Below are 11,985 nucleotides of genomic sequence, written 5' to 3'. Positions count from 1 at the left end.
CCCGACAGAAGTTCGTCCAGCTGGGGAAGGCGATCCAGAATAAAGTGGGGCATGAAACAAGTCCCTAGAATAATTCCCTACAAGGCTATCTCTCAACTGCACGATTGCAGATGTCTTTAAATAAAAGCTGTCTTTATAAAGTTTCAGGCGCTAGTATCTCTAAACACCCCCCCCCCCCCCCCCCCGCGCCCCAGCCCAGGCAAGCACACAGGGCCTCGTGATCAGGAAATTATTCAACATGTGTTTAACACTAATTCCTTCCACACCTAGCAAGCCCCACAGAAGCGCTCAGATTAAAGCAGGTGCTAAATACACTGCTGGGTTGAAGCCCGAAAATGTTTACAGGATCAGGGATTAAAATATATCAAATTATCTCTAGAGCTTCCAAAGCCGAAGTGGACTCCAGCAAAATCAAATGGAAACGCTAACTCCATTTTCATTTGAAGCAAATAGTGAAAGCTTCAGCACTACGAGCTCTGATATGCTGTCTCCTCTCCAGGAGCTAATAGACAGGGATGAGCAAGGAATTAAATGATTTATTCAGTACCCTGGAGATTTCTTTTATTTTCTTTTTCGTTTCCACATAAATTACACGAGCACTTTATAAAATGAATACACATAAAACACCTTATAAGTGCATAACTTAAAAAACAAACAAATGCCTTTAAAAATCTCACTGAAAATAGGTTTTCTGATTGCTTGTTTGTACCAGCTGCTTAAATCGGCAGTGCTGTTTTAGATTATAAGTAACTGAAAAATATATACTGTATATATATATATCTATATATTCCTGTAATTTGCTATAAGAAGTGCTTTGTTTAATTGTGTCTCATTCCCTCAGTACAATTAAAGAAATGACTAAGTTAAAACGGTTGAAAGTGAAATAGATTTTCACCATCACAAACTGCCTTATAAAGGAAAACAGGTAAAATAAAATATTGGACAACATTTTGCAAATGATATGGAAATAATCCATTGAAAGAAACTGCATTACCCCTGCAAACAGCCACCGAGGTCTTCTCATTATTAAAATATAAGCTGATCGGCATGGAGTCTGCGGTGGCCAGGGACAGTTTGGGCTCTTCATACAATTGAGATATCATATTTACCGTCCTCAGGAGTCTGTCAGTTCCTTCTCTTATTCCCCCCCTCGCAAGAAAAAATTAATGAAAAAGGGGAGGAGACATTGCTAGGTGACATCCGAAGGGTCCACATCTGTCGCAAGCAGAAATTGCTGCTGGGAGAAAAAAAGCCGCCTTGCTTCCTCCATTTGTTGCGTCCCCGAGCGTCTCCGGCGCGAGCGACCCGGGGCGATGCCGAGGAGTCCTGTTGCAGAAACGTGCTTTCCAGGGAGCCTTGTTCTTTTGTTTCAAACAATCAGTCTAATGTGTATATATATACATATATGTATGTGTGTGTGTGTGTGTGTATATATATGTATATGTGTGTGTGTGTGTATGTTTTTTTAATATATATATTTATATATATATACACACACGCACAGAGGGACGTGGATGCAGCTGAACCCAGGCTGTGCACCACTGCCAGCAGGACCCAAAGGAAGTTTTCTCTGCAGTGAACACCCCGTGGCCGCGTCTGTCAGGGCTCGGCTTTGTCTGGCAGCGCGTAAGGAAGTTCATGGTCGGCACCGGAGACTTTCGAAAGAACAAAGGGGCCGGGGGGAGGTGAGGCATCGCCGCCGCGCAAATAATCCCACGCGCTGGCAGAGTTTTCTGGGTGTTTTTCCCTTGCCTTCCTCCCCAGCGGAGGATCTCCCCGGCTGCCGCGTGGGATGCACATGTGGCCAGGGACCGCAGGGCGCCAGCTTTCCCTGGCGAGGGCGGAGGCCGCCGCGCTGCCCACGGGGGACGGTCCCAGCGCGGGAGGTGCGCCCGCGCCGCCGGGTCGGGGCGAGCCTTATTCGCAAGCGGAGGCGACAGTGGTGACGCTGGTGATCTTGGTGGAGTCGTCGGACCAGGGCTGGAGGTTCTGCAGGGCGAAGAGGGAGGAGTTGTGGACGCAGATGGGGTCGGCTTGGATCGGCTGGTTGATGGTTTTTTGGAAGGCCTCCTGCTGCAGCTGCATGAGGATGCGGTTCGCTTGCTGCCGCTCTGCCTCCCTCTCCTCCGCCGTCTGCCTCCTAGGAGGGAAAGGAAGATTTTAGGAGGGCCTGGGCTGTGGGAGCAGAGGAGGGGCATCTCCGGAGAGAAAGGCCATGTGCTGCGTGCTCAGGGCTGGAGGCAGCCGGGAGAGGCAAGCAGGGGCTGAGCTATGACATGGCCCCACACCTCCGTGTGACAGGCAGCACAAACTGCGGCGAGTCCCATAAACGGGGAGCTGTGGCCCTTCTCCCAGCCCCTGCGAAAAATGCTCCCATCTGACCAAGCAGAGGGAGAAGCAGCTTGCTAGAGGTCACAACCCGAGCTGGCAGCAAAGCTGGGTTCCCTGCAAGCGCGTTTGGCACCCAGCAGCAAGACCTGAGGGTGCAACGCCCTGCTGAGCAACACAGGACCAGGGGGAAGGTCTGCAGGCGCAAAGCGAGGTTTGGCACCGCAAACGGACAGCGTGGCACTGCTGGGGGACAGGCAGCGCCACCCCGGCCGTACGAGCAGAGGCCTGGCTGTAGAGTCCCCTTCCCCTGCGCGCAGAACAGCCGTCCCTTCTCCTGCACTACAGCAACATGCCCACAGCAGGCAGGGCAAAAATCACACACTTAAACCACAATCAAAATGTAGGGTAGATACTAGAAATGGACTTTTAGCAGCAAGTACAATGAGCAGAAGAAACTGGGCAGAGCAGAGGAAGAAATTTTTAAGAGCAGGTTGGACACGTGTCTGGCTGGAATGACAGGGGCTCCTGCCAAGGGGGGGAATAGGGGGCCTCCAAAGGCCCCTTCCAGCTCTGTTACAGTCCAAGCTCTGGATTTTCTGGGAAGAAAGGACAGGATAGAAATGTCCTTAACCGGCTTAAATCCACAATGAAAATCCTGACACCCCCTCTCCCCCTCCCATTGCTGGGCTGGTGGCTCATTCTGGAGGCTACAGTCACCTCTGCTTTTACTGGTGAACGTCACCAGGCTCCTCCAGTGACACTGCTGGGAAAGCCCAGGGGCAGCTCCCAGTGCTGCTCCCAGGACAACCCCCCCCCCCCCCGCTTCCTTCGCTTACACCCCCAGGCCTGGCAGACGCTCTCCAGGCAGCTCAGCAGATCAGTGACAGGGAAAAACAGCAGGTTTTTAATTTAGTAACTCAGGGGGACGTGAGACGTCTCATCTTCTTTCGCTGCAGGGATTTGAAGTGGCAGCTCCGAGCTCAGCGGTGGACATCTCCAAGCACGGGGCTGGGGCGGGGGGTCCCTCGCTCGCCCCGGGGAGCGGTCGAGGCCTGCACACAGCTGTTAGACGACGGGCCTCGGGGGAGCGCGAGTCTCCAGGCTCGCGGCCAGGGCTCCAGTTGGGAAGCAGGTAGCTCTGGGCTCAGTCCCTGCTCTAATCACTGTGTCAACATCTCACGTCAGACATCCCGGGGAAAGGGGGCTCCGAGCAGCCCAGGAGCAGCTCCGGCTCTGCTGCCATGAATATTTAATGGCTCCCGGCACAATGGTGAGATGCTCCCAGGAGGAAGGAGGGAGCCCCACAGCTGGGGCAGCCGGGGGCACCGGGGCTGCAGAGGGACCCAGTGGCCACAGGACACCACGTGGGGGCCAACAATAGCCCCTGAGGCTGGGCCCGCTGCCCAGCACAGCGGCTATCAGTCCCAGTTCCCTCTGCCTCCCTGGCCCGGGTGCCAGACCCCCTGGTGCCCCCCGGAAGATGGAAAGCTGAGCACCAGGCTGGGGCAAAGCGCCAGGCTCCCAGCTGTCTTCCTGCAGCCCTGCTCCAAGCAGCAGGCTTGTTCACATGTTCACTTCAGCCTGGGATTTGCAGGTTCAAACCTGCTCGGTCAGAGGAAGGAATTAAACCATGATGACCACGTCTCAAGCGAGTGCCCAGATCACTGGTTGAAGGGAGCAGGGATCAGCTCGGTGCTGGTGGGAGGCTCGCACAGCTACCTCACTCCAACAGAGAGGCCTGGGCAAGGGGAGACACCAGGCAGAGGCAAGACTCTCCCCCAAGTCTGTATTTATTTAAGCATTTAAATCCCTCTAAGGGCTTAAAGCAATTCTCTTTTCTCAGGTATTCCTTGTTGCCTAACTCAGACTCCTCGCATACACTCTGCTTGCTTCTGCGAGCCGTTCTTTCCAGGGCCCGACCCTGCAAAGCACCGCATGGAGCCCAAATGAAGGGTGCAGATCCAGCTGAGCAGGGAGTATTAGCAGCCAGGAGCACCCATGCTCATCACTCTGATGTCCAGGGATGCAAACAAGCACCACAAACAGCAGAACTTACAAGCTTGTGACCCTCTGGCTCAGGCCTGTGTGGATTCTCCCATGTCTAATACTACAGCTGAGGTCACGCTGCAGCCTTTCCCTTACAGAGAACCAGTCATTTGCTTCTCTTTATCCAGCTATTTTTGTGAAAGGTCTAAATAAGTTTGCATCCTCTGCTCTTCTGCCAAGGGAGCTAAACTTGGCCAACAGACTCAAAGACTATTGACAGACAGAGGGAGATCCAGCCAAGATGCATTTGCCTCACTTCCTTAGGAAACCAGGTTAGAAGACATAGCTGACCCCATTTTGCATGCCATAAGTTCCTCCTCCTCCTCCTCCAGGACTTTGCCCCTGGCTAGCTGAAATCACTCCAGTCAGAGACTTCCTGGCATTGGGGGAGCTGCTGTTTGATGGCGACCCTAGGAAAGGATCCACTGTGGCTGGACTCGCCCACTCCCTTGCTTTCAGAGCTCCCCGTCCTCTTCTCCCACTCCTTTCCAACTCCAGCATCCCCAGATGATCACAGTCCCATTCAGCCCTGGGGGAAGAACCTAGGGAAGCCCTTTTCCCCCTCCTCGAAGAAGCTGTAGAAACAGCCAGGAGTGAGGCCTTAACCTCCAGGTAATCTGCAAAATACCTAGACTTGGCTTGTATTTCCTACTGAAGAATTCAACCCTTTGTCTGCTGGGTGTCCAGCTGGGGAGGGGCCATGACCACACTTTAGATCCCCTTTTCCTGCCTAATTGGAAACCTTTGATTTGGCCGTGCATGCCCCATCCAGCGAGCTCCCACCAAGGAAAAGCAGAAGGTGCCTCTCACAACTGCCAGCCTGTGCAAAGCCAGTGCTTAGCACCCTTCTCTGGCCTGCTAAGGAAGGTGCCCCTTGTCCTGGTCTCCCTCCACAATGTGTCTGTCCCCAGGACAGGGCTAGGGATGCTCCCAGTGCTGGGGGTGCCTCTACGGGGACGCCTCATGGAGCTGCACTCGGTGGGGGGAGGCAGACGCAGCGACAGAGCGCAGGAGCCTCCGCGTGAGCCTGGCCTCCTCTTTCTCTCCTTCCTGCCTTTACCCTCACGTCCAGGAGCAGAAAAAAAAAGCATTTTTGCAAGAAGGAGAAATAAATGCCACAGGGTTGAAAAGCAGAGTGTTACTCAGGGTCTGATGCCCCAGTATGGTGCAGGATCTGGCCCAGGCTGCCTCTCTCCCTGCTCTCCGATCACTTCTGGCACTGACAAGTCCCATGGCTACACGCAGCTGCCCAAGACAGCCCCAGCCCTGGGACAGCCCCAGCCAGTCCCACCACCTCCAAGCTCACAGAGCAGGAGTCCGGCAGCACGGCTCCGCCAGATAATCGTTGCAGTGCCCCCTGCACTGCTCCACTCCAGGCTGGGGTCATGCACCCACAGCAGCCCCTGCTGGGTGCAGCCCCCCACCCATTGCCCCCATACGGGAAAGCATGGGGGCCACTACAACCCTGGGAACCTGGGACCCCTGATGGCATGCAGCTCCCATACCTCTTGTATAGCCCTCTGCACACACACAGAGGAACCCCGCACACCCACTGTACACACATTGCAGGCCTGCTGCCAATACACTCATGCATACACACACACATGCATATGCACACACTCATCCACACTGCTTGCATGCACACCCATGCACTCACCCCGAATTCACACACACTGAATGCACGCTGCATGCACACTGCACACATATTCATGTACACACATCTAGCATGCAGTCACACCCACACATATACACAGACATTGTGTGCTCACACATGCACACTGCATGTGTGCACACCCACAGGCACAAACACACAGCCTGCACACAAACACATTCAGGCACACTGTGCACATTCACACGCACATTTTCCTGCATGCGTGCACACACCCGGAGGTAGGCACACACAAGCCATGCACACACGGCCTGCATACTAACACCACACACACATAGTCACGCCCAGCTCCCTGCACCCATGCACACGCATGCAGGCACACACTCATACAAAAACCCCAAGCCTGCTCCGCCGGCCCCCCAATCCCTCACCTCCACTTGGTGCGCCGGTTCTGGAACCAGGTCTTCACCTGGGCGTCCGTCATCTTGAGGGCCTTGGCCAGGGCAGCACGCTCGGCTGAGGCCAGGTACTTCTGCCGGTGGAAGCGTTTCTCCAGCTCGCAGATCTGCAGGCGGGTGAAGGATGTGCGAGGCTTCTTCTTCTTGGGGGGTGTGCGGTTCTGGTAGGGGTGACCTATACGGCGTGTTACAGTGAAGGGTGAGAGGGCCACTGGGGGGGACACGGGAGGGGGGATGAGAGGCAAAGAAGCAAGCAGTAACATATCAGCAGAGGGGTCTGGCTCCCGGGGCGCTGGGCTGGGGATCCCTCCCGCTGCAAAGCCGCCACTTTCCCCGCGTGGAAACCCACGCAACCTCTGCGAGGGGCCGCGGCAGAGCTAGGCGCGGGCCGCGAAGTGCAGGGACGCTCCGCGGGCGTCCCGGCGGCCTTCCCCTGCCCCCTTACCCGGGTGCCCCCGGAGCAAGAGGCAGCGCCGGGCCCGCTCTGGCCCTCCCGGCGCCGGCTGGGGCCCCGCGGTCCCGCCGAGACCCGGGAAAGGGCGCCCCGAGCAGGCCGGCGTCCCGCGGAAGCCGCCGGGCACCGCTGGGCTTTGCCGTGCCCGGCGGCCGGGAGTCAGCTCTTTCCCCGCTTTGCACCGGGAGAAAGGGGCTGGGGAAGGGCCGCACCCGGAGCTGGGCCCGGCGGCGCAGCCCCAAGGCCTGGAAAAATAAGAGGCCCTAAGCAAGAGAGATTTCAAGACGCTTCGGTAAAGAAACGAAAAAGCAAAGAGGAAGCGCGGCAGAGCAGGGAGCTTTGCGGCGGGCGCGGGGCGGACGGTGCCCGTTGCAAATCAGCAGCCACCTCGGTCCCTTCCCGGGACACCGCTACAATATCGTTGCTGGCTCCGGGCCGCAGCGGGCCGGGCTCGGCTTTGCCCCGCCGCGGCCGGAGCTGCCGCCGCCGCCCGCCCTCGCCCCCGACCGGCAAAGCCGGGCCGGTCCCGGCGCCTCCCGGGCCTGCTGGCTTGCAGCGCTCGAGCTGAAACACCTCCGTGCTTTTTGCAAAGGAGAATCGTTTTAATTTTTCTTTTGCAGGGGCAATAGTCGCCACCCAAACGTTTCCAGCCCGGGAAATAACTTCCTGGGCTGGAAAGAGTTGTTTTTTTCGGTTTGCGGCCTTTTTTCCCCCCCTTTTCCCGAATTAAAAAAAAAAAAATCGGAAAAACTCGCTGTATTTCTTTGTGCCTCTCGGCCGAGGAGGTACTCGGGGCGGGGGGTGGGGGGGAGCTCGATGCCTTCCTGGGAAGCGGCCCATTTTTACGCCCTCGGTCGCTGTCTGAGCCAATTGCGACCGGATCGAAATTAAACCTGAACTTGCAAAAATCGGCCTCGGCTTTCCGCCGCCGAGAAGAGGAGCCGATTCGGGCGCTGCCGGAGGAGGGGATTGATTTCTCCCTGTTAAGATTTCGTTGCCTTTTTAACTTCGCCATCTGAGCTTTGTTAGCACCGAAAGACAAACCCAGATGCACCTGGAAAAGACGGCGGGTCCGGAAAGCGGCTCCAGGCTGAGCCCGGCTCGGGACTGCGTAAAGGCACTGGAGCTGCAAAAAGTCCTTTTTGGCGGAGGGAAAGCCTGAGCTGAAACCCGCAGCGGGGAACCGGGGACAAGGGGATGCACGGGAAAAACAGCCGTAAAAGCTCCCGGAGACGGGCCGGCCGCTCCCGGGCCAGGCTGTGCCTAAAAACATCCCTATATTTAAGGGTAAACTTTGCCACGGGTTTTCCTTAGGTGAAGAGCGGGCGAGCCGTGCCCGGGAGCGCGCCGGAGTGGTGGGAGTTTTCCGTCCCGTTTCCTCCGTGCCCGCCTTTCCCGGGCCGCATCCAGCTGCCGCCGCGGGGAAAGAAAACAACAAAAACAAACCCGCAACCAGCAGCGACTGGATGCGCCCGATTTTCTTCCCTTTAATGCTTCTGGCCTCCTGCGGGCCGCGCTTGCGGAGAGAGCCCGGGGCGGCAGGCAGGCGCCGGCGGGGTCCGGCGCTCCCCATCGGGGGCTGCGGCGGGGAGAAAGGGAGCAGGGAGGGACGGGGGGGGGTCTGGGCGCCCCGACTCACCTGTGAACCTGTCTTTCGTGTACCGCCTGTTGCTCTCCATCCAGGGGAAGGTGAGTCCCGTGAGACTGTTCATGCCGTTCACCGCCGGCACGGCGGCGGCGGAGAGGGGCTGGTGCACGCCCCCGGCCACGGGGCGGTGGGCCGGGACGCGGATCACCCCCCCGGCCGAGCTCAAGGTGTTGCCGTTCATGCTCACCGCCATGTTCACGTTGTAGGAGCCGGGCAGGGCGCCCATGCTGCAGGAGGTGCCGTTATAGGCGCCGGCCGCGCCGCCGCTCGCCCCGTAGCTGCCGGTCACGGTGTTGTAGGCGCTGCCCACGATGCAGCCCAGGCCGTACTCCGCCGAGTCCTGCAGCCGCGGGTGCGACACCATGCAGCTGCCCGGCTCCGACGTGTTGAGGATCTGGTCGATGCCGAAGCTGATGGGCTCGGCCTGGCCTTGGTGCAGGTGGTGAGCCCCTATGTGATCCATGCTGTTCCCGGGCACGGCACCCCGCCGCGCCGAGCCCCGGCCGCTGGGCCACGCTCAAGCGTGACGGCACCGAGCGAGCCGCGCACGGTGGCTGCCAGGCGCCGGGACGCAGCAGCCGTACCCTCCGCTCCAAGCCACGCACGACCCAGGCACACCAACTATATAGTCAGCCCCGAGGCACGACGGAGCCACGCACGACCCAGGCACACCATCTACACGCTCAGCGCCGAGACACAACAGAGTCACGCACGCCCGAGGCACACGAACCAAACACTCAACCCACGCTCGCACCCCCCCTAAGGCGTAACACAACCACGCGCGACACAATGCCTTCACGCTTCCTTCCCCCCCCCCCCCCGAAGCACAACAGCCCCAGGACACAACCGCCACCCACCCCCAGTCACAACAGCACCAAGCACAGCCGGGACACGCTCACCCGCGACACTACAGCCACGCACACGCAGGTGCCGCCGCCAGCCAGTGCCCGCGGCGGGCGGAGGCGAGCCGGGAGCCCCGCGGAGCGCAGCGCAGCGCAGCGCGGCCGCGGCCGTGTGTGAGTGCGAGCGCCCCGCCGGCCTGTTTGCCCATCAATCACGCTACCCAAGGCCTGCTTCTCCCAGGCCCTCACTCTCCATTGGCTGGATGCTGAAAGGAGCCGAGTGAATGACAGCAGAGAGGCATACGCGAAAAAAGGAGTTTCTACCCCAACCTTCCCCCCCCCCCAGGAAAAAAAAAAAAAAAAAAGCCACCCTGCTCTGCCTTATAAAGTCAGCGCGGCTGCGCTCGGTGCGCGCAGGGCAGCGCCGGGCCATTTGTTTGGGTAAAGGAGCCGCTGTCACCAGGCGCCTCCCGGTGCGCCGTGGCGTGGGGGACACGGTGCGCCCCGGTACCCACGCAAAGCCGTGAGCGAGCGGAGCGGCAGGTACCGGGCGGCAGAGGGGACCCAGACAAAGGGCGCCGTCGCAGGGGGCGGGAGGGGCGTTTTGTCCTAAAGTTCGTGGCCGGGGGAGGACGGGGCTGCCGAGGAAGGGGAGACCCTCATTCTCGGCCCCGGTGCCCTGGCTCGGCGCCGCGGCGGGTTTCGGGCCCTGGGCAGGGCGCCGGGCCGCGATCCCCGTGGGCCGCCTTTTATGGGCCCCGCGGATCCCAGCAGCGGTGGCTGAGCCGGGGGGATCCCCTCGGGCTCAGAGGGAGAGGCAAAGGCAGGCTGCCCGGCAGCTCCGCCGGGAGCCGTGGGGCTGCGCCCCAGCCCCTCCGGCCCAGCTTTAGTAAACTCGGCGGCCTGCACCGCCGAGCTCTGCCCGGCCCCGGGCTGTGCTGCCCGGCCCCAGCCCCGCTGTGGCCCGTGGTCCCCCCCGCGGCTCGTCTGGCAGCCCCGGGCCTCCTAGCGAGGAGCCTTGACAATAGTCGCCCGGGAGGTGCCGCCGGGGCCCCTCCGTACCTGCCCGTTCCTTCCCGGAGGCCAAGGCGACCCCTCTGCAGCGAAGGAAGGCGCCGGGAGCAGACGGGGAACCCCCGGCCTGGGACTCGCCTCCCCAGGCTGCTCCCCACCTTGGGGCGGGCGCGGACAACCCCCCTCACCCCCCCCCCAATGCCCCTTTTCTCCAGCTGGATTCTCTCACCTTTCAAAATTCAGCAAGTCTAAAGCCGCGGGGGAAGAAGGAGGGGGATCTTCCACCGACAGACCCCCCCCAAGACGGGGGGCTCTAGACGGACCCCACGGCTGCCCAGGCCTGGAGGGAGCTGCCCCGTGGAGGGGCGAGGAGAGCCTGGCGGAGCACGGGCAGAGGGGATGAGGTCCCGGGGCACGTCTACCCCCGGAGAACGGCTGTGGCGACACAAGGAGGGGACACCCCCCTGCCCCGGGGCCCCGGCAGGTGGCCGGCCCCAGCTGCCCCCCCCTCCCCGGGCTGCCCCTGCCCCGGGGCGCAGCGGAGGCCCTGCAGGAGCCGCGCGAGTCGCCAGCCACGGCGGGGACTGAAAAGGGGACCCGCTGCTCCCGGCCGCAACCCGCTTTGTCCCTGTCCGGGGGTCTGCTGCGACCCGGGCCGCCTAACCTCCGCGGCCGCCTTCTTATGCACGTACTCGCAGAGAGATTTTTGTTATTGTTTTTTTCATAAAAAAAAAGTCACAACAAATAAGAAGCTGACCGCCATGATGATTTTACTGCAAAACTTCGCTTACCCCTGGCCCCGCCGATGCACCCACTCCGCGCAGCCCTGGGGGAGGGCAGAAGAGCCGGCGAGAAGCGGGCTAGGGCCGGCGGGGAAGGGCCGGCTCCTGCCGGGGCCGCGGCGCTGCCCGGTGCTGCGGGAGCGGCCGCCGCGCCGCCCCCGACGGCGCTGCCCGGCACGGCGGCGGCTCCCGACGCTGCGCAGACGTTTGCCCCTCTGGGCTCGTCCTCGGCAAGCACCGGGGTGCCGGGCTTGCTGCCGGGCCACCACGGCCCCAGCGTTCCTTCCTCCCCCGGGGCTGGTTGGGGCAGGCCCCCTCCTCCCTGACTGGGGTCTGCAAAGTGCCAGTGGTTTAACACAAGTTACAAACACACTCAGGCACCTTCACAAACGCACCCACTCCTACAGCCTCAAACACTCTCGCCCAGACTCTCAGAGACCCTCACACGCTCAATGAGAAGCATGCTGGCACACAGTCCCACACCATCACACGTTTATACACGCTTATTCCCACATACACACCATTCTCACACACGTAAACCTCCCTGCGCACACGTTCATGCACACGCTCATACCCCTGCACACGATGCATTTGTGCACACACACACGTGCCTTCTCACTCATCTTCACGCATGTGTGCATTCACATTCAGACATGCACGTATTCACACTCACACCTTCACACACCCGTGCATTTGGGGACACAAACATACGAACACACCCCTAAACACACATATTCACACAGCACTGCTTGCACATCCCTACTCTGACACCTCACAACCCTGCTACGGACCCACCACCCC

General features: G+C 59.9%; 1 protein-coding gene across 2 annotated transcripts; it reads right to left on the bottom strand.

Moving 5' to 3' along the window:
• Positions 1–542: 542 nt before the first annotated feature.
• TLX1 (T cell leukemia homeobox 1) lies at positions 543–9,009 on the bottom strand. Of its 2 annotated transcripts, none has more exons than XM_068951208.1 (3): positions 8,538–9,009; positions 6,418–6,655; positions 543–2,140 (listed from the first exon to the last, which is right to left on the bottom strand). In XM_068951208.1, exons 1-3 carry the CDS (start codon positions 9,007–9,009, stop codon positions 1,918–1,920), a joined length of 933 nt encoding a protein of 310 aa, XP_068807309.1. In that variant the 3' UTR covers positions 543–1,917. The 2 variants fall into 2 exon arrangements, with proteins under 2 accessions (XP_068807309.1, XP_068807310.1); XM_068951209.1 differs by having other exon boundaries at positions 586–2,140; positions 6,418–6,619.
• Positions 9,010–11,985: the final 2,976 nt, after the last annotated feature.

Source organism: Struthio camelus, chromosome 7 (genome assembly GCF_040807025.1).
Source record: "Struthio camelus isolate bStrCam1 chromosome 7, bStrCam1.hap1, whole genome shotgun sequence".
NCBI lineage: Eukaryota > Metazoa > Chordata > Aves > Struthioniformes > Struthionidae > Struthio > Struthio camelus.
This window is presented reverse-complemented; position numbering and strand designations above follow the sequence as displayed.

What these genes read in the sequence shown, in the direction of transcription:
- TLX1 (XM_068951208.1), bottom strand. Translation starts at nt 9,009, where the DNA reads ATGGATCACATAGGGGCTCACCACCTGCACCAAGGCCAGGCCGAGCCC. An exon ending in CACGAAAGACAGGTTCACAG is followed by an intron (nt 6,656 to 8,537) that starts GTGAGTCGGGGC and finishes TGTCCCCCCCAG; the next exon opens with TGGCCCTCTCACCCTTCACT. An exon ending in AACCGGCGCACCAAGTGGAG is followed by an intron (nt 2,141 to 6,417) that starts GTGAGGGATTGG and finishes TTTCCCTCCTAG; the next exon opens with GAGGCAGACGGCGGAGGAGA.